Raw genomic sequence first — 23,567 nt, 5'->3', positions numbered from 1 at the left:
CTCAAAAGGTGTCTAATTTTATGTGTGGTGAGAAAAATAATACCCAGTTCTTTCAGATCTGGGAGTTTGGTTTCTGACTAGTCTAACCTCAGGCTAGACTTGTCCTGAGGCTAAGCTAGTAGCCATGTTGCCACAATCTAACATTCTTTTTAATTTTTCTCATTCCAAGGGGGACTGAAGGCATATACAGTTCATTTCTCTCACATCTAGTTATTCTTGAGAAGTTATTCCTGCAGTTTTTGTTGACACAGCTGTAAAAAGCTGTAAAAAAAAAAAAAAAAAACTGTCTGTGTAAGTTTTTCACAAAAGTGTAAAGTCATCCAAATTTGGTTTAAGATGCTTTAAACTGACTTCGCTGACTTTGTGCTGAAATGGCCTAGGAGTGTTCATAAGAGAATTCCACTTTGGGGACAGTAAACTTCAGCCAAGATTTGACAGAAGATCGCTGGGGCAATCAGTTTAGATCCCCCCTCATTTAGACCCATAGAAGAATCCCAAAATGTACCTTCGTGGACCTACTTCACGTAAAAGATGGAGCTAACTTGGACCAGATTGCAGCTGATATGTGTGTTTCTATGTATACATAACATAAAGAACATTTATCTCTTAATAAGAGTGAGAAAATTTGGGGACTGTCTTTTCTTCCAAAAGTCAGGTGAGTAAATTACTTCAGAATAACAAAACTGTTTCTGTTTCTAATATACCCATGCATCTCAAGCTTTGGTGATGATGTTATTGTTTCACACCTTTATAATTATTTTTTTTTATTTAAAAAGCATCACTAAAAATAATTTTGTCTGTCAATAAAGCTCAGGAATCAAACTCAGTTGACTTTTATTAGGATGAGTAGGGGAAGGGAAGAAATTGCTTATCTCTTCTTCCTGTCATCCAGTGACAGGACACATGTGAAATGTTCAAATCTACATCAGGGGAGGTTCAGATGTGATATTAGGAAAAGATGCTTTGCCGATGACACATGTGAAATGTTCAAAGGACACATGTGAAATGTTCAAAGCTACATCGGGGAGGTTCAGATGTGATATTAGGAAAAGATGCTTTGCCGAGAACAGGCTTCCTTGATAGGTGATCAATGTCCCATACACGACTGTTCTAAAAGTATTTGAGCACCCTGGTTTAATAGTAGTATGCTTTCACTTTTGGTCAGTGCTGAAGAGGACTAGATGATGGCTGGGAGTCCTGTCCAACTCCTCCCCTTCCCTGACCTCTCCTTCCCTCCTCTGAAGTTCAATTTAAAGGTGCTATCTTCAGAATAACATGGCATTTTTTTCTTTAATTCACTCCAGGTTTGACTACCATCTATTTAGTAATTTTTTTAACACTACTGCAAGTTACATCAAGATTAATCATAGCAGTGCTGTTTATGAGAATTCCTTATTCAATGGTTTGAAAAGTGAACTAATATAGTCTGAATGTGTGTTTCAATCTCAATGATAATATCTGGCCTTGTACACTGACATTTTTTACTACATAGATAAATTGTGTTTCAAATGCTGTTTTCAATAGCTAAGCTGTTTCTCATAACAAAGGTAGGTATAATTTTTCATGTCCTTAGAAAGTGCCATAGCAGTGACTTTACCAGCTGTACATTCACAGTATGAATATTCTGTTAGTGTTTCACCTCATAGCAGTCAACCTTTGTGTTTTTGCCTTTTTGTTTTGAGCATTGCTGTCTGCTTATTCTCACTAATTCTGGACTGCACAAAGTATTTTCCAGTATTTACATTATTATTTGAAATACTCTGGATATTTAAGCTTAATATTTATTCTGTCAGTTGGAGAGTATTGTTTGCCTGCCTGCCTTTCTGGATGAATGATTTTTCAAAGAGTAACAGGTGCCAAGTCTCCCAGGAACTTCTTGATGATCAGAATGTCATCAAGATATTTTTAAATCATGATATTTTTAAATGTGTGGTCAAAAGTCTAATTAAGAGTCTGTTGAAATCCCAACATGAAATAAAACACACCATTGTTTCAATTAGAAACCAAGTTAAGTAACATCTTCCAGCTGCCTTATTTTCTTCCCCTTAACTTAAAGCACTTTATGGTTAAAACTCTTCAAGTAACTATTCTAATCTGATTTGAAAGAGTGTAGATCTGTTTCCCTTATGACTGTTCTTAAGATGTGGATTTCTTTTTGAAGGAAAACACCACTACTCAACCCATTGCTCTTAGCTATCTCCTTTAAAACATTAATAGATGGGACGTATCATCAGAGACAAGGGATGTTCAAAGTTTGTCAGTGCACTACCAGAAACATTGAACACTTTATGTAAATTTGCAAGGATTCATCTCAGTGTGCCTTTCATCTTTATTATCTGGAAAAATACCTTATTATGGAAATAAATCATTTTAGTTATCTTTATGGAAACCTTTCAGAGTAAGACACTTCACTGCATTTTTAGGTGGGATTTAAAGCTCCTTTTGCATGTGTAACTGCACTTCAGGAGTATTTGAAATGAAATAATGTGCACACTGCCTAAGTATTGACAGCAAAACACTGGGTCATAAACATGCTTCAGGGTGGAAAAGATGGGAGAAAGGAATGAAAAGAAAAGCTTTCCCTGGGGTTTGCAGTGTTTTAGAAGAAAAGTTGATGTTTTATTTTATTCTAGTGAAGCATTATCTTATGATGCTTTAAAGTAGTATTTCTGTAAAATGCAGAGCCTGATGGCAAAACCTTTTTGCTTCTGAGGAGGTTTGTTAGGAGCAAATTTCTGTCCAACTCTGTTGTCTTTTTAAAGCTACTTGAAATGGGAAAAAAAAGGACATATGTGAGTCTTTGTAAGGAATTTGCATCCCTTGTACAGATTTCAATATTAAGTTTTATCAATATTTTATTAAAAACTTCAAACCAATAAAAAACCCTCGTTTTTCCAGGTTTTGTGACTTGAATTTTAGAAATAAGATTCTGTATTTCTCATTTTATTCAAAGGGCTGTTCCCCAGTTCTTTTTTAAGCAAAATTCCCTTGAAAAACTGATTCCTCATAAAAAATAAATGACGAGGTGAGTCAGAAACAACAGATATGTTTCAATCCCTGAAAATGCATACCAGCATTTGATTTGGTGTGGCAAATGCCTGCAAGCACAGGTTTTGGCATTCTATTTTTATATTTGGATTGGTAACACGTATTTGGTTTTAAGCAAATATAGGAAAATTCCTGCTTAACTTTCTTCCCTTTACAGCTTTATCTGTACCATCTTTTCCTACATTTTCAAAGCTAGATGCCTGTTGTAAAGATGTTAGTATCAGTCCATGCCCTTTTTCATTCCTTGATGTGTGTTTCTTCATAGCATGTTTCATTCTGCTTACTCACCTTTCCTTCTAGAAATGAATGAGCATGATCAGCACAGAGGACAGACAGTGCTGTATAATGAATGCATCAGGGTACTCCTGCAGGAGTATTCCAGCCAGTCTTAGGAAAGGATTTCAAGCAATGATTCCTCCAATCCTTTGATGTTGACACTACCACATATCTGACACTGAGAAGCAAATATGTTGTCTGACAAATTTCTGCATATCAGAAGAGTTACAAAGGGGAACTGCTGCTCCTAGTCGTCCAGTGTCAGATCCCAGAATCACAGAATGATTTGGGTTGGAAAGGATGTTTAATCCTCCAGCTATGGGGAGGGACATTTTTCACTATGTTAGGTTGCTCAAAGTTCCATCCAACCAGTCATTGAACCATTCCAATGTTGCTCATGCCACTAGAAATGCTGGTCCACCATGGTTTGTACCTGCTCTGGATATAAGGCATGTTCAGAAAGTGTATGGTAGTGTTCTCTGAACCATTGCAGCCTCTTCTAGACTTATATAACATTGATTAGTCCAATAATTATGACTGTCTTGAAGTCATCTGCTATGATCTGTGCGAATGGAAAGCACATAGCACTTCCAAACTTCTGGTTTACATCAGAGTTAATCTGTTCTTTAAATAAATCCATATTTAAATAAAATGAGCTTGGTTTCTTTCACTGCTTTGCATTTTGTAACTGAGATGATATTAATTTTTTTTCATATGAAGCAGAAGAGTCTTGATCTGTACTAATGCCATGAAATGAATAGACACAAGTGTTTTCAGTCATAAAATGACAGAAGCTGAGGAAACTGGCAGTTTGTGTTTTCCCACACAAATCCAGCATAGTCCACGGAGAATAATAGATGGCCTGTTTTAATACCATCATTCTTGGTGATGAAAAATGATATGTATGGGCTAAATAAAGCACTTTAGAGAAATAATTTGAAGTCCATAATTTCAAGGAGGTGGTGGTTTGGTTTTTTGCTTGGTTGGGGATTTTTTCCCCTATTTTTTCTTTTTTTTTTTTTTTTTTTTGGGGTTTTTTTTTTTTTTTTTTTGTTTGTTTGTTTGTTTGTTTTGGTTTGTTTTTTTTTTTGTGTGTGTGTTTTTTGTTTGTTTGTTTTCAAAGAGATAAGCCAATGTCCTCAGTACTACCAGGTATCCAAGTGCTAAAATATGCTAGAGACCAGTGTAGTCAGTATACAATACCCTCAGAATAAGAGAAAGATTTCTCTTAGGAATTCACAATTTTGATAGTCACAGTCTTTCTGTGTATTATGTTCTTCTGTATGTTTGTGCTTGAAATGTCAAACAGCAGTGGTGGTTTTGTATAAGTTCTTGCGCATGCAGCACACCGATTTTCATTCCTAGGGTGACCTCTAGTGGCGTCAAGGCCATTTTCTTTAGGAATGAGTTTATTTTCTTTAGTCTATTTCAAAGGAAATAGAAATTCTGCGTGATAGAAGGTTGGTAAGATTGTGCTTGCTAAAAGGGATGTTGATTTTTCATTGTTGCAAAGAAAAAGATACCAATGGCACAACTGGATGAAAATTCAAAACCAGTACCTCTTTGCCTTTATTAACAAGTTTTACTTTGCCAAAGATACAGATACTTTTGAATTTGCTTTGTACAATTATTGCAATATATTAGGTGCTTTTAGAAATATTTACCAAAGTAGTTTTTAATCAAATGCTTGCAACAGTTCGGGACAATTAATTTTGGAAATATATATAAGCAGTGGTTTGGACATTACTAGTTGTTAGATTACATCCTTTGGTAACTGTGAACCTACACACTGTAACAAACTTACTCTCTTGGTTTTGCATGCTATTTTGTGCTTCAAATCAGCATAGTTTATGGCTGAAACTATAAGCTCTTGAAGAGTTTGGGGTTTTTTTGTATCTACCAAGTTCTTCTATAAATATGATCACAATCAGGGAAAAAGCCACAATCAGCCAAAGAAGAGGCAGCTAGAAAGCTGCCCTGATGTCCTTACCACAGCACTTGAGGTTTCTTCTTAGGTAGTGTTTTTTTAGGGTTTTCCCAGTATTACATAGGAACTAAGTTTAAAACTGTAGGAGTGTGTTCTGATGAGAAGACACTTTTTCCAGCTGTCCCTTCAGGCCTCAATCTCACACAGATCTTTCTTTCCACAGGTTTTCTCTCCAGTCCTTCTAAGGTGTTTGGTAGTTTTATTTTTTGCTGTATTTTTTCTATTTTTTTTTTTTTTAGCAGGATTTACTATGTCCAATGTTAAATTCTAGAGGCAGGCATGAGTCTTTCAGTTTGTCTTCAAGAAAGAGAATTTTTTACTGGAACTCTTTGCAAATATGTCCTCCTGAACAGGGAAAATTATGAGATTATTTTTGTGTTCCTATTAAGTTTCCAATGTGACCCACTCAAATCCAGTGATCAGACCTCAGAAAAGAGCAAAGACATTTTTGGATCAAGTGATATTTCTATTAGGAGTCATGAACTTATAGCACAGCTACCCAGTACTCAGCTTTTTGACATTGACTTTGGCATTTCACTGTTTTTGGAACAGCTTGTGGTCTCTGTAAGCTTTCTTGTAGTAAGTATTCCTTCTGAAATAATGAAAAGTTCAGTGAGAGTTGTATTATTATTTAGAAACTCCTTCTGGTGTCTAACAAGACAGAACCTGGAGATGAAGCTTTCAGTTCTCTGGTTTGGTCTATTAAGATAAGATATAACATTCTGTGAGGGTAGTTACACATTGAAAAAGTCAAAGAAGTTTGCAGGATCTCTGTTCATGGAGTTTTCACAATATGTCTGAACATAAACTGGTTCAGTTTTCACCAAACCTTGAGCATTTTGAACTGGACAGGCTTCCAAGGTCCCTTCCAACCAGAATGATTCTATGACTCTAAAATAGGACTTGAGGTGGAGTGAACCAAAAATAATTCTGGTTCTATGCACACAGACTATAGATTCTAGGCCTAAGCTTGTTTGCTTATCTTCAGTATATCTTTGAGTGTGTCTCTCTTTTGGCTCTAATAAGCTAGTAAAAAATTTAAGTAAGAATAATACAGAGTTTAAAGTGCTGTAGGCTTCTTTTTTCTGGCCATCTCCAGCGGGTGTGTCCTGTGTGTGGGCACCTTGACTAGTGCTGTTTCAGTCAAGGTTTCATCCATGAAAACTCTTTGTAATAACAAGTTCTGTAATCTAATAAACTGTAAACAGCAAATGGAGCTCTTTCACATCTGTATTTCTGTGAGTTTTTCAAGGTCCGACCTAGAGTAGAAATTTCTATCTAGCCGATTATGTAAATGACAAGGCGAGGGGTGAACAATGAAATAGCATGGCAAGCATGATATCCAGCATTTCAGAACAACCTGTAGGTCTGGTTAAAAGCTTTTGCCATTTTATTTTTTGCTGAAATAGCTAAAGGAAGCTAATTCATCCCTTCTTTACTGAAAAATGTTTGCATATTTGAGATCAAAATAAATAGTTACTTAGAACAAGTATCTAATAATATCCCACAAATGTGCAGAGGATGGATATAATTTCTCCAGATAAGAATCTTGTGGTTAAGTTGTAATTGCTTCTGGATATGTCATGATTGTCTCTTCTCAGTATACACTACAGTGTAATTCAGCCAACAGCTACCAGAGCATCAAGCCCAGCGTCCTTTCCTTCACAGATCATAGGAAAGAACTGAGTTATGAGAACTCCCTAAATGCCTCTATATTTCTTGTACCTTCTTGAGCTGGTAGCACAGCACAGACAGCCCAGCTGTTCTGCTGCCAGCAGCTGTGTGCATGGTAGAACCAGCAAAAGCATGGCACTCCATGTGGGACATGAGTGTGACCAGTAGGGATAGGGGGTCCCACAACCATAATCTGGTCCCTACTACTGCCCAAGTTGCACATGGCCCTAATCTAATATGCATGCCAGAACACCGAACAACATCAAAATGAATCTTCTTAAAGAATGACATTCCTGGTGACATTAAATCCTGTAGCTGTGGTTTCAGAAATTTTCTGGAAAATTCTTACATCACACCAACATCTAAAAATGCATTTAGGAAACTGTTTTAGAGGATCAGTGGAGTAGCCATGTGGGAGAGTGGAAACTAAACTTTCTGTAGTACTTTTGTCTTTATTCTACACTTAACTGGAGTCTTAGCACACTCTCTGATATTTGCATAGGAAAAAAAATCAGATCCATGATAGAGGAGCTTCAGCCCAACATCTTTTGTTTTATTTGAGCCAAGAGTTAAACTAAATAATTTATAGTGCAACCTCATGCTCATAATATATGGATTTCACCAATAATGATGTCTTTCCTTTACGTTTTCCATCTCTCTACTCTCTTGCAGATGAAAGTAGCAGAAAGATCAAAGTTGTTCAGACTCGTACAGCCATATACATTTGTTTGGTTAGAATTCACTTCTTGAATCAAGGTCAAAACCTCATTTATTGTCTAACTTGAAGTTAAACATCAGTTTCATGGCCCACCTATACCTATACACAGCTGAAACAGATGCAGTTAAGGATAAGCATGTATGCTTATTTTTCCTTAATATTATTTCAAATGGTATTGCTATAAGTTCAGCGTATTGTCCAGAATAAATGTTTCTGTGCATTGTCACGAGCATTTGTACTGACAACCTCAGTACAGTTCTGTGCCTATAGACAGTTCTATGCAGAATGCAGGTAAAACATGCCTTATTTTTAGAAAACACTAGGCCTATTGAATTAATCCCACAGTTGCTATGTGCATTGCATTCCTAAATGTGATCTACAAGCACAGACTTTGCTGCCCATGCCTGTGTATGTTGTTCATGCACAGTAATCTGTGACACTCATTGTGACTGCACCTTTAGGTATGTCTTATTCTTAGGAAAGTTTTGCTTTATTATTCTCAGTGAAATCCTTCTCTTGACTAGGAATTACTTTACAAAAGTTGTGGTGCTCATTGAACTGCAGTCTGGATATTGGTGGTGGCATATTCCTTATGTCTCATGACAAAGCTTAGAAAAGAGATTTTTTTTTTCCATGAAAGCTCTTGAATTTTGTAGAAATTAATGTTTACAAAACTTCAAAGCTTACGGATGATAAATCACACCCCTTCTTGGGAGGCAGAGAAAGATCATTCAAACATATCAGGTATGATTTTATCTAATATGAACAAGATAAATGATGCAAGAGGAATCACATGTAATCAAATGGTAAAAAGTATTTATTAAGTTTAGGCAAGAATCTGAGTTAGTAGGGGGTTCCTGGCTAAGACCCAGCTATGTTACTGTTTCACTAGATTAACTGGCATGTATGGAACATATTAAACTCGAAGCTGCTTTGTTGCTTTTTATTCCCCTGGTTTAATTGTATATTTGGAAAGCAACAGGGAATTTTTTGCTATGACGGCTTAAGTATAGCTGACATGAAGGTAACACCTCCTGTTTTGTACACCATATATTTTCGGGAAGAAAAATATAGATTACTAGTTTCAAAGAAGAAACTTGAGGGAATTGAAATGTGACTGTATTTAGGAAAAACAGCTCACTGAGATGGGAAAAAATAGCTCTGCTTGCCAGGTGTACATTGGAAGTTAGTTTGAGCCAGTATTGAGCCAGTAAAACAATAAGCAATGTAATGTTACCAAAAAAAAAACCAAAAAAAAAAAAAAAAAAAAAAAAAAAAAAAAAAAGCAGCATACCAATGGACCCTTTTAGTAAATTCAGTGATCAAAATCAAAATCAATAAAATATACATCCTTAATCCCCTGCACATCCATTAAGTTGTAAAATGCTGAAAATAGAGCAGCATGTTTCAGTGTATTCTATGACAAACTGGCTGAAAATTTAAAAAATCTATTACATGAGGGTTATGTAAATTGCTCTAAGCCCACAATATAAACTCATCCAGACATTAGGATATTTTCATCTTCTCCTGAGTTACATTGTCGCTACTTATCTTTGTATAAGGTACACACATGGTGCCCAGTGACAAACACAGGCTGACATGGCCCTGGGGAAATATAAAGAAAAAGAGGAGAATTACTTGTAAGATGATCCTGAATAATGATAGATGGCTATTCCTTTAAAAAAAAAATCAACTTACAACATATGTTCCATTTTGAAAGCACTAATGCTTGAGTTTGCCAAAAGCTGCAAAGCTGATAAATAATGCAGTAAATATATTAATGGGGTACTAAAGTCAATTCTAAATTTGGTTACTTCAAGTGACTATAAATTTAAGTACATAAACACAAGACTATCCAGTGAAAAAAATGAAAATATTTGACTGCAAAAGTACAGCTAGAGGGCAAGACACAATGTTATTTGAGGCACAAGACAATAAATCCCTAGGAGTTTGACTTCCAGGATACACTCAGGTTGAGAAATATATGAGCACCCCAGAGAGTATAAAGTTCAGGGTCACAGAGAGTTTCTTGCAAAATTTTCTGACTGTAGACAAGAATCTGCCAGAGTATTTCAGGTTGTTGCCAGTTTGCAGTAAACAATGGTGATAACACTTGGTATCATTCTAGAAATAGTGTGTTTCATCCATGCTTTCCACACGGCTTTGAAATAGTGCTACGTGTAGCAGGTGCTACAATTTCTCTCTGGTACTGTGTGATTTGATCGTGTGGCATATGTCGTAAAATTTACTACTTCCTGTACTCCAAAACTGGCCATTTCATTAGAAAAAAATAATTATATCCTAAAATGCCTCTTAAAATCTTCTTTATGAGAAAAAAGCACCAAAAATTACAAACCTTTATCATATGAATGTCAACTCATGCAGAGCTCACCTTCATCTCTATGCAGGCAGCTGGTATCAGTTATATCCTGTGCTCACTCCACCAAATGGGTTGTCTATGAAGATGAAGAAAAACAGGTGAAGCAAAACCAGTTAGCCTTAATGTAAGCATCAAATTTGCCAGCTATTTCCCTACCCAGTGTGGCACTGTCAGTCTCTTCTTTACATCTTAGGACTCAGTATTCTTGAAAAAGGCATCACAATTTAGGATTCATAATTTTTGCCACTCAGCTCTTTGTGCAGTTATGTTAATGTAAAGAAACAAATACTCCTTATCAGCATGTTGCTGACTGCTGCCAAAATAGTTCTGTTGTACAGAACTGGATGCCAACAGAAGCTCCTAGTATACATTGAGCCAATGTTTTCCTAAGCATGCATGTCATTCCTCCCTGCACCTCTGAAACCTGGGGCTGCATTATCAGGATTAATTGCAGCAACTGCATTCGTTGCCCAGGAGAAGTCACTGGGGCATGAAAAGTGCATGTGATATTACACTCCAACTGAATGAAAACTTCTCAGCTGATGCACTAAAAGCATAGAGCTAAACTGTACAGCTGAGTTTCATATGACAAACTGTCAATCAATTAATTAAAAGTCAATCCTGACTGAAAAAAGTAGATACCACTTTGTGTTCTGTGCAGTTGCAGAAATTATATCTGATAATTAATATTTTAGCAGTAGCACCTCTAGTACATCTTTTAATGTATTGCAAATTTTTTCATGTATGTGGGCAAAGCTGCTGTCATGATTTTTCAGTGCTTCTTAATCTCCATGTACTTGGTATATGTGTGGTTAATATATATTTTCTGTTTCTGCATGGGAAGACAGATATATACAATAAAAACAAACTCTTTAGAGGAAAAAAAGCTGTAGCCAAAGGAATTTTTTCTTAGGTGTCTAAACTGAATTTGTGAGTAAATAGTATGGGTTTTTTATGTTTTACAGTCGATTCAGTGTCCCTCTACCATTATTTTAAAAGGACTGAGCCTATGTACTGAAGAATGTTAGCATTAGATATGAGATACAGTGAGCCAGTAACCTCTGCCTTAGCTTCCTATCTTCAGCTGTAGCTGAAATTGCCTGAACTGGTAAGAGAAGAGGGGTGTGAGGCAGCAGAAGCCATGGGGCAGAAAGAGGCCACTGAAGGGATTCATCAGGAAAGATAAAGAGGAGGAGAGGGGAGAACAGAAGTAGCAGGGAATGAGGAGAAGGCAGAAGTAGCAGGAAACATAAATGTTAAAATGATGTAGATGTCTTTTTGCTTGGAACATCAGGAAAGAGCCATGATCCTTTGTATATATTATAGTAGGTATATTTCAAAGGTCTGGTCTTTAGAGCAGAATGTTATTCAGTTCACAAACATATTGCTGCAATGAGCAGACATGACAAGAAACTGAAATGGACATTGCAACAGCTTGGGAAAAAAAACGCCAGAGAACTTACAAAGCAGTGCCTTGGCAGGCATGCCCTGGACTTGACTTACTACTGGACTTCACCTGACACTGTGATCAGATCTCTTCTTCTTTTGTGACCCAAGGTCAGTGATGTGCACAGGGGCATGTAAGTTTTAGCCATTTATCTGATGATATTTCTGCTGTTGGGGCCACAACAGCCTGCAGTGTACTAATCTCTTTCCATTCACAAAACTCTGCTGCTCACCTTGTCTGCAGCTGTGCTTCTGCCTTTCATCACCAACTAGGGATAATGGGCAGACTGGTATTCGTGGGTGAGGATGCTGCACCCTGTTTATGATAAAGGTTTTCAACCCATACAAAAGGCTTTATTATTATTATTTCAGATGGCAACATGCAACCAAAAATCCCATCTGCAGCATGTAATCAGCAGAAAGAATACCATTCTTTTGCTGTTTTTATATACAAGTGACAAAATTTTGCCTAAGTTTGGCTGACCTTTCAGAGCTAATATGAAAATATTTTTCCAAGTACTAGATGTCCTAATAAACCAAGGAAGGAAAGCTATACTCTGGCTTGTATCACTCTGTAATAACTATCAGAATTTGGTGATGTTTTCATGTAGGGAAGTACTCACTTCAGAAACAGCATTAACATTTTAAGATGTTAATGCTCTGTTATTCCACCCTGTGTTATTTCCCTTCATTATAAGGGGCTAGAGCTGCTGCCTCCTGAACTCAGACATGGTCACAGATTTTGCAAATAGGACAAATGCACTGCAGCGTGCTCAGGAGAGTCTCCTTTAACTTGAAATTGGCTCACTAGGTCTGGCTGGAATATTCATGGAAACATAATAAAGATTCTCACATGATCTGTGAGCATGGCTCACTTGAGAGCCAGTAACTCCCTAAATCATTTTAGTGTGTTCCACAAGAGCACATTTCCCTCAAGCCTGTCTGCTGTGTGTTCATGTAGATCAGAAGAGCATGAAGCCTCAGGAGCTCTGCAATGAGTGTCTCCACACAAGTTCCATCAGTAGCTGTGCTTTCCCACATTATGCCTTCTCTTGAGGTTGATATGTGAGAAATCAGAAAATCCTCATCCCTTGTAATCGTGGAAAGGTTTTCTCCTTTCCTTAAAGGTTCTGGAACAGTTATGATGACTTTTTTATTCTCTGTTATGTTCAGGTATAACTTGTTATACAATGTCACTGTTGTGTTACCTCCTCCGCCTCCTGTCTTGTTTGTTTCCTTTAACATTTCAAGCAGTTTATATTTTTATCTTTAAATGGTACTCTCCCCACCACAAATGTACTCACCCTATCCTTCTTTGTAATCACATGCAGCAAGAACTTTCAATGTATGAAATGAGACTTTTGCATAGGCTTTGTCCACCTTGACTGTCTGTATTAACATGCTTCAGCTAAGTAATGAAATAAGGTGTTTTTCAACATCATCTCTATTAAGCTATACGGTGCTACTACAAAGATTAATGGTTTCAGCTGATGTGCTGACAGGCAAAGAGGGGTCAGTGCTGCCCTCTTGTTCAGACAGAATTCCTCTCCTTGAAGAGAGGGTGCACTCCTCAGGCCTTGTGACAGACTGACAAAGGATTTATTTTCTTGGCAGAAATAAGAGTCGGGGGGGAAACTTGCATGTATTCTACAACAAATCTTTTGATTTTTTTTGTGATTTTTCTTGAGTTAAAAAGGTCAAACATATTTTCTTTTCATTCATCCCAGAAACATAAACTGTTGTAACATTAGTAGGTAACTTCACATTTCCTTTCACCACTGTATGCATAAACCATGATGGAAAGACTGTTTCACAATCTTTCAGAATAAGCACATTGTGTATTGCATGTTAACTACCTCTGTTACAGGATAGGGAAATCATAAACTGCTTTCTTAGGCTAACTTAGGCTATTCTTAAGGTATTTCCTTAGCCTTTACCTTGAAAATTTTCTTACATAGTTTCAGGATATTTTCCTTATTTATACTAATTTATTGCTTTCCAAAGTTAATCTTTCTTTCAAGAGGTACTGCTGTCTCTTCTTTTTGCAGCAGCTTCTGGTCTTGTTTTTGTTGCCAAAACCATTGCAAAAAGTGGTTGAACCCATTTGATAGTGTTTTATGCCAAATATTAATGTTTTTATTTATATCTAAAATTAATGTTCCAATCTTTAATGACGATAAAATCTAATTATAAACAATTTGATTCAAATCACTAGTTATTGACTATGTCCTCTATTAAGTAAGGTCTAAATAAGGAATTTGAAGAAGCATTTGCAGAAGAGTGAAATGGGTAATCACCCCAATTTCATTAACTGACTCTTAAAAGCTACTTTTTATTGTAATTAGAAGTTGCTTCTTTGGACACCATATAGTCATTGCTTAAATCTGATCATTTATCCTATAGCTGTTTCAAATCCTTCTGAAGAACTAACGTTTGATCCAGTAGAAGAGAATCTTCGGATGCAAATTGAAGAAGAAAAAAAAAGGTACTATTTCTGCCTCAGATTTCTACCATCCTTCAGAAGATAAATTATACTGATAGTATATTCCAATTACAATTCTGCACACACAGTTGCCCTCAGGGTTTTCTCTGACATTTTAAAAATATCAGCTTTGTGGTTCACTAATAGTCCTAAATTTGTGTATATGCTGTTGGTTTGTCTGTCAGATACCACAGTAGATGAGAGAGGAAAATTTATGCTTGAGCTAAAGGTTAAAAATAAATAAAAACAGTTTAATGTCCTCCCTGAGGATTAGTGTTTGCAACTTGTTGTTTGAATTCAAATGTGCTGTGAGCCTTTTGGGGTGATTCAGAAAAGTCCTGCCTTTCTTGAACTAAAGAAAACCTTTAGGTTTATACAGGACTCACTAAGTGTAAATAAAACACAGATTACACATTGGTTACCCAATCCTTGCCAGGAGGATTAAAAAAAATAGATACAAGTATATCAGTATTAAGTATTTTGCTAGCGTTTGTAATTCACAATCTCTGAAGAAACTTCTGGCTCTTTCATACTCCTGGTAAATCTCCAAATGTCTAATAGCCAAGAGAGTAATGAAGCTTCAATCTGACAGGGAAACCAGTCTCGGCTCCTATCTGAATCCAAGATACCAGTTATTTATTAATGGTAACATGATGAGATTCAAAAGAAATAATTTTCATAGTTGATTGAAACCATATTTTAATCAATGTTGATCCCACTTGAATTTCACTAACTTCTTTATGAAATAAAAGGTTTGTGGAATAAGTTTCTTGCACTTACTGTCCTGTGAAGCTTTTATAAAATATGAGATATTTCCTTCTACCATCTGTCTGTGTCCTCTGCATCTCTGATTATTATACATTATTTTATAGTTTAAATCTCCAGCAGTTCTAGGTAGGATTAACTTTTGTTCAGATATACATTGGAAAATCTGTAATACACTTTCTTCTTCTTCTTATATTAGCTATAAAACAGTGTACAGTCGCTTCAAAGGACTGAAGGTAGAGATTGAGCACCTGCAGCTTCTTATGGAAAAAGTGAAGATGAAGCTGCAAAAAGACTTTGAAGTCTGGTGGTCTGAAGAGGCAAGAAAATTAGAGGTATGAAATAATTTTGTATTTCTTACATTATCATATAAATATAACATCTTCAATCATTTCTTAAAGAAGTAGTTAATTGACTAGATGGAAAGGAGTGTGAACGATGGAATTCAGGGTCTGGTTCACCTATACTTATGCCAATGTAATCTGGACAAAGATAATGTGAATTATACTTGTGTGAAGCTAAAAAAATCAAACAAACCCAGTTTTTCTTGCTTTATTTTCTTTTTGATGTTGTCCCAAACAACTTGATTAGTAGGGAGGTATGGACCCAAAATGCCAACAACTCTGAAATAATATTATCGGATTGCAAAAAATAATCTTTTTTACTGCTAGCAAAACTATTATTTCATCAGCATTTTTTGCAGCAAATATAGTTACTTTTTAGCTTCCTTTGCTTGCAAAGACTCCAGTAACTTTTCAGCTTCCCTAGGCTCACAGAGAGTCATCAGCTCCCAGCACAGTGTGTTTCCTCACTCTCTAGCTGAAGTCCACCAGTGTTTAAGCACAGAATGCTCTAATGCAATGACTTGTGTAAAAATGAACTAAAGACCTGTTATTTTAACCAGTGTATTAGAAATCCATAACACAGTCAGTCTGAAACCTACACTCTACTGAAACAATGTAACTTTCTTGTGCTCCCCTTCTGACACTTTTTTAACAACTTGCAAGTAGTGACACAGCAACTCACTGCAAAACTCGGCCACGAAACATACATCAGCCTCATGAAAAAGAATGCTGAGTGCAGTCCATCCCATATCATTTATTTTTAACTGGAAGAGAAGATTTACTCCTTGAGGAAAAGCTGTTATAAACAAAGAAAATTTTAGCTTATATTTTGGTTAGTTCTCATAAGTATAAATTTAAACTGTATTTTTAAGAAAACAGCCTAAAATAAATCCAGAACTTAACATAGGGAACTTAGTTATCCATATACTGCCACCTAAGCAGCTTAACTGCAAGTTAGCATTACCAAATACTTTTCCAGTTAAAATCCCTAACCATATTGGTGGCAAAGAGGATGATATTTTAGTCACCCTCCTCTCTAAATATTTAGCCTTTTCAAAGCACTGCAAGTAATATTCTTGAATACACAGCAGCACATTTTTCTCCATCCCTTAAAAGCAGAGTCCCACAATTCAACCTCTCATGATTCATCAGTAGAAGATTAGAAAACTGGAAAACATAATTGGGATTGATTTCTTAGATCTTGACCTATCTATATATATGAGCTCCCTAAGAAACTCAAATCAGTGAACATATGCTGTTACATATTAAAAAACTGTAACCTAAGCTTAAAAATACTTGAACCAATCCTAAATACTTTCCTCTTTGTTCAGAAGTGTTTGTGCAAGTGGAGAAAATAGTGTGTGATTCAGGCTCTGTGTTTTCTGAATGAGTCATTGCTTACCTTGTTATTGCTGAAATTTATAGGCCCATATGAAGCACTTTAAAAAATCCTAGCCTCATAATTTTGATTTTCAATCTAAACTCAACAGGAAAAGCCAGAGAGGGCTGCCTCACCGAATACTGTCACTGTTAATCCACAGTTTATCAGATCCTCGCAGCACCTATCACCTATCAGGTAAATTGTTTATTTTTCTCTTCCTTCCTTACATGGGAAAAAATGCACTTTTAATGAAAGTGAAGTTGTCTAGAATGCTTTTGCAAATATCACACTGAAACACTGCACTTTCAGTTACAACAGAAACAATTGTGTAGAAAATGAAATTGTATATTTCAGTTATTTGGAAGACCTATTGAAGGTCAGACCTCAGATCTTTTGTTGGGTTGGTCTTGGAACCTTGGAAACCTTTCTCTAGGAGTCCCACAACAGCTAAGAAGGGCAAGTCTGTTAGCAGTCAGTTTTGTGTATGAGGAGACTATATCTCCTTTGGGATGTATGTAGGGGACTTCAAACCAAAAAAGATTTTTAAATTATTTCATATATATCCTAGATAGACTTGCTCCTGAAAAATTTCATAGTACTACATTTATGCAGCATATTATTCCACAATGATATTATATTTGATATTGTAAGATGGTGATGTGTCTTCTACAGGAGTAAAATGTAATTATCTTGGTTGTTTCATCAACAGTCACCTCTGATTTCAAAACCTCTAATTTAAATTTGCAGTAATGGGTTTTTCATAACCATCAGGGAAAGTAGTGTGCAAGAAACCACATGCCTGACTGTGAAGGTTTCTATATTCAAGGACAATAAATGGAGGTGTTCTCTCCCCTTCCTTCTTCCTTTCTCCCTCCCTCTTCCTCTTTCCCTCCCCACCTTTCTCTTGCTCTCTTTTTCTGCCTCTCTCTCCTCCTTGTTATGCAATTAACATTTCTCTGATGAGTGGCTTTACCTACATTTTTATTACAGTAATCTGCATAAATTATGTTTTCCTGTTTTCTTAAAACTGTAAAATAACTTCTAAGTTTTATTTAACACTCTCATGTATCTGTGGTAAATGCACCGTAATCAGTACAGAAAATGATAGACATAGTCCTCTAAAGTTTTCTGAGAAGACATTTTCAGATTTCTCAAACTGATGAAAACCAGCTCCAGTCTTCTTTTCTTTGCTTTGGTTCTTATTCTGTGTCCTCTCAAGACTTAGGCATTAATCACTTTGCAAATGGTTTTAGGCCGAATCTGTGCTGTTCATTTCTGGTCTCAGGCTGAAGGTTACTTGTCCCAGAGAAAAGCTCATGGAACAGAACATGAGAGCATTTTTGGTCTAGCTTAGCACAAATTCAGCCAAATTAGCTCGAGCAATCCATGACTCACTCTCTGTACTGTCCTTTGAACCAAGCACCTCTTGCACAATCTTTCTGCCCCATTGATCTTGGGAACAACAAATTTCAATTGGTGTGCTGATGCTTTGCTAAGGAGAGCATTCTAATTAAAAATTCTTGAAGTAAAAAGAGCATATGGTAATGCCCAGGCACTTTCTAGTACAATGGGGAACCGGCCTCCAGCAGTGGTGAATCCTCCTTTCCCTACCCTGGCTCAGAAATAAAATTGCATAACTGATTTCTTTATGAGTTTTAAGCTTTTCTATCAAATGCCCTTACTGTTCATGTTTATTACTGGAGGACAAGTCTATGGAAAGTCCATCTGGCATTTTGACTAGAATGGGGAAAGGTGCATGGTTGCTTTCAGCTGCCAAGCTCACTTCAGAGTCCTGTACTGCCCCACATGATTCCCTGCAAAAAGCAGATGTTCCTTACAGTGAACAGTTTCTCTGTGTCTAAGTAATGGGCATATTGACTGAGGCTGACTGGATGATCCTTGCATAAATATCACAGACACAAAATATTTATCTTCTGGAACTAAAATTGTAGAGGGAATTGGGATGAATGTAGTTTTATTTTCCCATCTCTATCAATACTCTTGCAATAATCTTTAAAAGTCAAGCACTCTTTCCTTCCTATAGTACTGGAAAATGGATCTTATTTTATGTTAGGCTGTTTAAGCATATTTTACTCAAGTACTGTTCCACTGGCATGTATATGGAAGTAGAAACACTATTTCTGCTTTTTCTCAGGCAGGAGCTACAGGCTTAACCTCCCACTGTGCATGAAAATTTACTTTTTCCCCTACCAGAGTCAATAACATTTTAGAGTAATGGTTTAAAATTTCAGACTTTAAAAGAAAAAAATACTAGAATATTTATTTCCCAAGGATATCTTTGTCCCCAGTTGTCACAGCAACTTTACTTACCACTTCCCATAATTGAGTAGAATGAATCCAGGCTACAGGCACTTCTTTTCCTGAGACACAAGTTGCTCTTTTTTTTCCTAACTTGTATGAAAATCAACCGCCTCTTTCTTTGGAATGATATTGCTATCTCCACCCAGCAGAATAACCAACCACCAAAGCAAAAGCTGGCATAAATTATGTTTGATATAATGTGGTGTAAATAAAACCTGTTTCCAAGATGGAATTCAGTTAACAGGTGTGTTCAATAAGTATAAGATCTAAAACTAAGCAGGCTAAATTCTAAGACTGCTATTGACAGAAAGTATGCAGTAAAACTATTCAGACAAACTCCTGAATGGGAAGGGATGTAAATACAATCTTCAAGCTAGAAATAATAATTTATATAACTCAGCATGCAAAAGACACAGGTGTTTTCTTAATCTTCGTGTGTTTGAACAAAGTCTTTTGATCACCTTCTAGTGTATGACTTGTGTGCATTGTTATTGTTTGACACACATTAGTCTTGTTCCCAGAGAAAATTAAGCCTTGAGAAGACTTAAATTTTATACTAAGTTAATTTATAACTAAAATAACAAAGAAGGGAGGCTGGTAATCCTTTTGAGGCTTAAGAAGAATACACATACCTAAAAAGCACTTGATTCATGTCAAATAGTGTCTCTTTATTCAGTTGAAAAAATGGCTGAATTGTTAAAGTGTCAGAATGAGTTTATGTTAATAAAAGAGTTGAATACTGACCATTTCTGCCTCAGTCAGTGAGATCTGAAAGCTGTGGTGCTACCTGCAACTCACACTGTATATATGTTTATGTCTCTTAATGGATTCCTGTCAAGTCTGCAAGAAGCCTGAAAATGCATGTCGGGCTCAGCACTCCATATGTGCTAAACACATTCAGAATTCAAGCACAGCCTTTTGCTCCTCCTCATACAGTCTCTCCCACAATGGCTTTCATTTAAGGAATTTATCAGATCCTTGTCTATTCAAATTGCTTCTGTCACTGAACATTTCGTTTCAGTAGTGTTGAACGGTTCTTGCATTCCCTTTGAATCATATAAATGTTAGATAGTTATTCAAATCTTATAAAATTTTTGGATTTTTTCCTGCTTTTAGAAGGAATGCATTCCTTTTTATCTCAGTCTAAACTTTCCTAACCTCACTCATTTCCTTTTACTGCATCTCATTTGTCCTATTCCAGCAAGCCCCACAGTATGTTCAACCTCAGACTCCTCGGCTGTTCTGTTTCTTATTCAGAATCTTCCTGGCACTTTAAATTTCCTTGGAGCCATTTTCAACTAAATCTTCATGCTGTCTGATGACTCTGAGCATCAGATTTTTTTAACAATTATTGTCCTGGATTGCAACAGTTACCACTTATATTAATGTTGTGTGAAGCAAGGTCAATGTTTACATATTTTACAGCATTTTCTGTCTAATAATTTTTTATTCCTGCCAATTTTCTGCAGTGTTACATAATGGTAAAAACATAATCTGAGAATAACATCATCAATTAGTGATATTTCAAAGGTTTTAACATTCTTTGGTAACAACTGGAACAATTTATTTATGAATTTGCAAGTCAGGCCAAATTTAATTTTGTAGCCAACTACTAAAATGCTCAGCTTTAGGCAGCTTGAATCTTTCCTGTCTGTACACTGAACATCTGTTCCCCTCATGTCCAAAACTCAGATAACCAGACAACTGCAGCTGAGGTTTTCTTAACATTACAGAAGTTGCACACATTCAAATTTTGAATTTCCATTTTAATCTACCTGATTTTCCATTATTTTTCAGCTGGCAAATTAAGCACTCATACCATGACATGCATCATCTCTGCAGCTCCTCTACCCTGTGTACTTGATGTAGCCGATCAGTCCATGGATCAGTTGTCTCTGGTCCTTGGGTTCCTGCAGCAAGGGAAATGCTGCTGCAACCCCTGTACATCTCTATGACCCCTGTCGCATGCCTGACTGAGAAATACACCCTTAACAGAGGATTCTCCCCCCTCAGCCCCCCAGAAAAGAAAGTTATCCACTGGGTGAAACATCAGGTACTAGCTTATAAAAACAAACAGATATATAAAGTGGACAGACTATCTTTAATCTCCAGAAAAAGTAGAAATTTTACTGAAGTTGTCAGGAAACAGTCTTTGAGATTTCTTAAATTTAACTCAAGGAAAAATCAGATAGATGGAGAATAAAAAAGAGAATTATACACTGTCAAAACAAGCTGAATAATCTTAGAGGTTAAAGCTTAGGCAACAGACACGGGACTTACATACCTTGTATGTCCACCCAAATCCAAAATGTGATCCAGAAATGCCTGTTTGCACATTACAGAAATGTTGAATGGCACCTCTAGAGATCTCTAGATCAACCCCTTGCTTGAAGAAGACTTACATCACACTAAAGTGTGTCAGAGACAGTTTTGTTTGGCTTTGTAGGAGCATCCTGAGCTGTCCAGTACTTCATGCTGGTCACACAGAGAAGGGTATCATTACCTCCACCCCATGCTAGCATAATGACTTTCCATTAAATCTAAAGCATCACTTGAACATTTCTCTTTTTATTTTGCATTACTAGAACAGCATCTAACACTCAGATGAGTAAGGAGTGTCCTGATTTCTAAGAATTGGCTAGGAACAAGTTGCATCTGAACATACAAACCACTGCACAGCAAAATTACACTCTTTTGTCCCCTTATGATTCAACTTATCTTGCAATGTCAGTATCAGAGCTTCAGTATGAAGGATGCAAATTATCTCCATACAGCCCATCCCTCTAGCCTAGGAATTAGAGAAACTTCTAGGATATAAGAGATGGATTTCAGTTGTGCCAAACTGATGGACTCATTTGTTAGATTAGTACGTTAATTGTTAACCTCTTACATGGAAGCAAAACTTTGAGTCATTTCAAAAAATAGTTATAAGCTTCCTTATAAATTTCCTTAACTTGCAGGAGAACAGTTTGCATCCCACAATAAAAATGTCTGCTTGCAACCCCATAGGCACAGGGTAGGAGAAAAAGGTCCATCTCTAAGCACAGTAATGTTAATTTCATGATTTTGGGCATCATCTCACTCAGTCTAAGTGTGTTTTTTAATATTGCTTTCTGTGGGTGCCAAATTCTCCCAGAGCACCCTAAGGCAAGTTTTGCTATATTGTCCTCAGGCCCAGGAATGTACTAGAAAGTGACATCCCTAGAGTTCTAACCATGCCACACCTGTAGTATATGGGGGGGAGGGGTGTTTAATCAGTCTAAATTTAAATCCCCTTTCAAATGGGGATTTAACAATTTTTGGTATTTTTTTTTTTTATTTCAATGGGGAAAAAACGTAGTTCAAATATATAAACTACTGTAACTTTAAAATAAAATCCTTCAGATGACTCACAGTATTTGTAAAATTATACATTTTGTGCATGGCAAAGAGAAAGCAAAGATGCTTATTTAAATAAAAAGAAAGCAGTGAAAAAGAATCACATTAAGTCACATTACTTTATGTTTGTTGTAGGCTAAGAATAGAGTCAGGGATGGTTGCTATGGTTCAGTTGATGTGCAGCAATTTATTAAACTGCGGTTATGTGACTTGGATGCCTCAGAATCTCAGGGCACAGACACAGAGGCCTTTTAGAAAACTGAATTTAAAACACTAAATCACTTTGTTTTTAAGAACTGCCAAATAAGTGGAAAAATTGTTCAGGAAATCCTAAAGCAGAATGATGATATGAGGTTCCCAGATATTGTTAAACCACATAGTAGGTAATAACATCACACATCCTTTCTAGCTCTTGTAATATGTAGATGCAATAAAGTACAGAATATTATTGGCATTAAATAAGATATTGCTTTAGTTGAATTAGGCAGGTGTGAATGGTGTGGGACTTGAGGAGTTAAAGAGAATCATTCAGCAAACCTGGAGCTGTTCAGCTGAAAATGACTTATACTCCTGGGCACAATATCTTCTGCAAAACTGAACCTGGCACAGTGTAATACAGTAAAATTTTAGTAATAAATTTCTTTCCCTTTTCAAGTTCTCTGCCAGAAATATCAACTCATCAGCCAACAATGAACAAACTACTGCAGAGTTAGAAAAGCAAGAACTTGCCAATCCTGCCATCTACTGGAAAAATCCTTACACTGAATAATTTACTTTTTCCACTCTAAGATTGGCACCAGATCTGGCAGTATATGCAACCCCCAGGAAAAGCAGAGAATCCCTAGATATCTAGTGGTGGAAAACTGCCTCCCTAACAGTGAGCTTCCTTCATAATGATATCTGCAGAGGCAGGAATGCACAGCAGCTGTTTGCAATATATTTGGCTATCATCAACAAGCCCCATCCCAAAGTCCTCACTGATTTTTTACCCAGTCTCTCACTAATTTTGATGACAATATTGCCTGACTAAAGAAATAATAGAAAATGAGCCAGGGCCTCACTTGGCTAATACTCATTTTAAGAACTAAATATACCATTACAAACTGTACATTGGATATATCAAAGTGCTTTACAAGTCTGGCTTAGAATGAAAATACTAAAAGTATATTTTTGTGAAGGTATTTGTCATTCTTTTATAGCCACATTCTCTACATAAACATAATCATCACATGGATTAAGCTGAAAATCTTCTTTCACTAAACAAGTGTTTTATATAGATTTTTAAAATTTTGAAAAACATCTTTGTAGTTAGTGTATGTGTTAATATTGCCTACACAAGGGCTATATTCTTTTCTTTATATTCCTC

At 36.3% G+C, this 23,567-nt stretch overlaps 1 protein-coding gene across 1 annotated transcript in view; it reads left to right on the top strand.

Annotated features, from left to right (window-relative positions):
• KIF6 (kinesin family member 6) overlaps positions 1 to 23,567 on the top strand; it is a 152,369-nt gene that overhangs the window by 126,534 nt on the left and 2,268 nt on the right. Inside the window, exons 17-19 of the mRNA XM_041404401.1 lie at positions 13,933 to 14,014; positions 14,976 to 15,108; positions 16,605 to 16,696. Of these exons, the coding sequence (XP_041260335.1) occupies positions 13,933 to 14,014; positions 14,976 to 15,108; positions 16,605 to 16,696 (307 nt within the window). The remainder of the gene's footprint in view (positions 1 to 13,932; positions 14,015 to 14,975; positions 15,109 to 16,604; positions 16,697 to 23,567) is intronic.

The sequence above is a fragment of the Onychostruthus taczanowskii genome, unplaced genomic scaffold (genome assembly GCF_017590055.1).
Source record: "Onychostruthus taczanowskii isolate IOZ18803 unplaced genomic scaffold, ASM1759005v1 scaffold21, whole genome shotgun sequence".
Taxonomy (NCBI): Eukaryota; Metazoa; Chordata; class Aves; order Passeriformes; family Passeridae; genus Onychostruthus; species Onychostruthus taczanowskii.
Note: the sequence above shows the minus strand (reverse complement) of the source record. Positions and strands in the feature narration are given on the sequence as shown.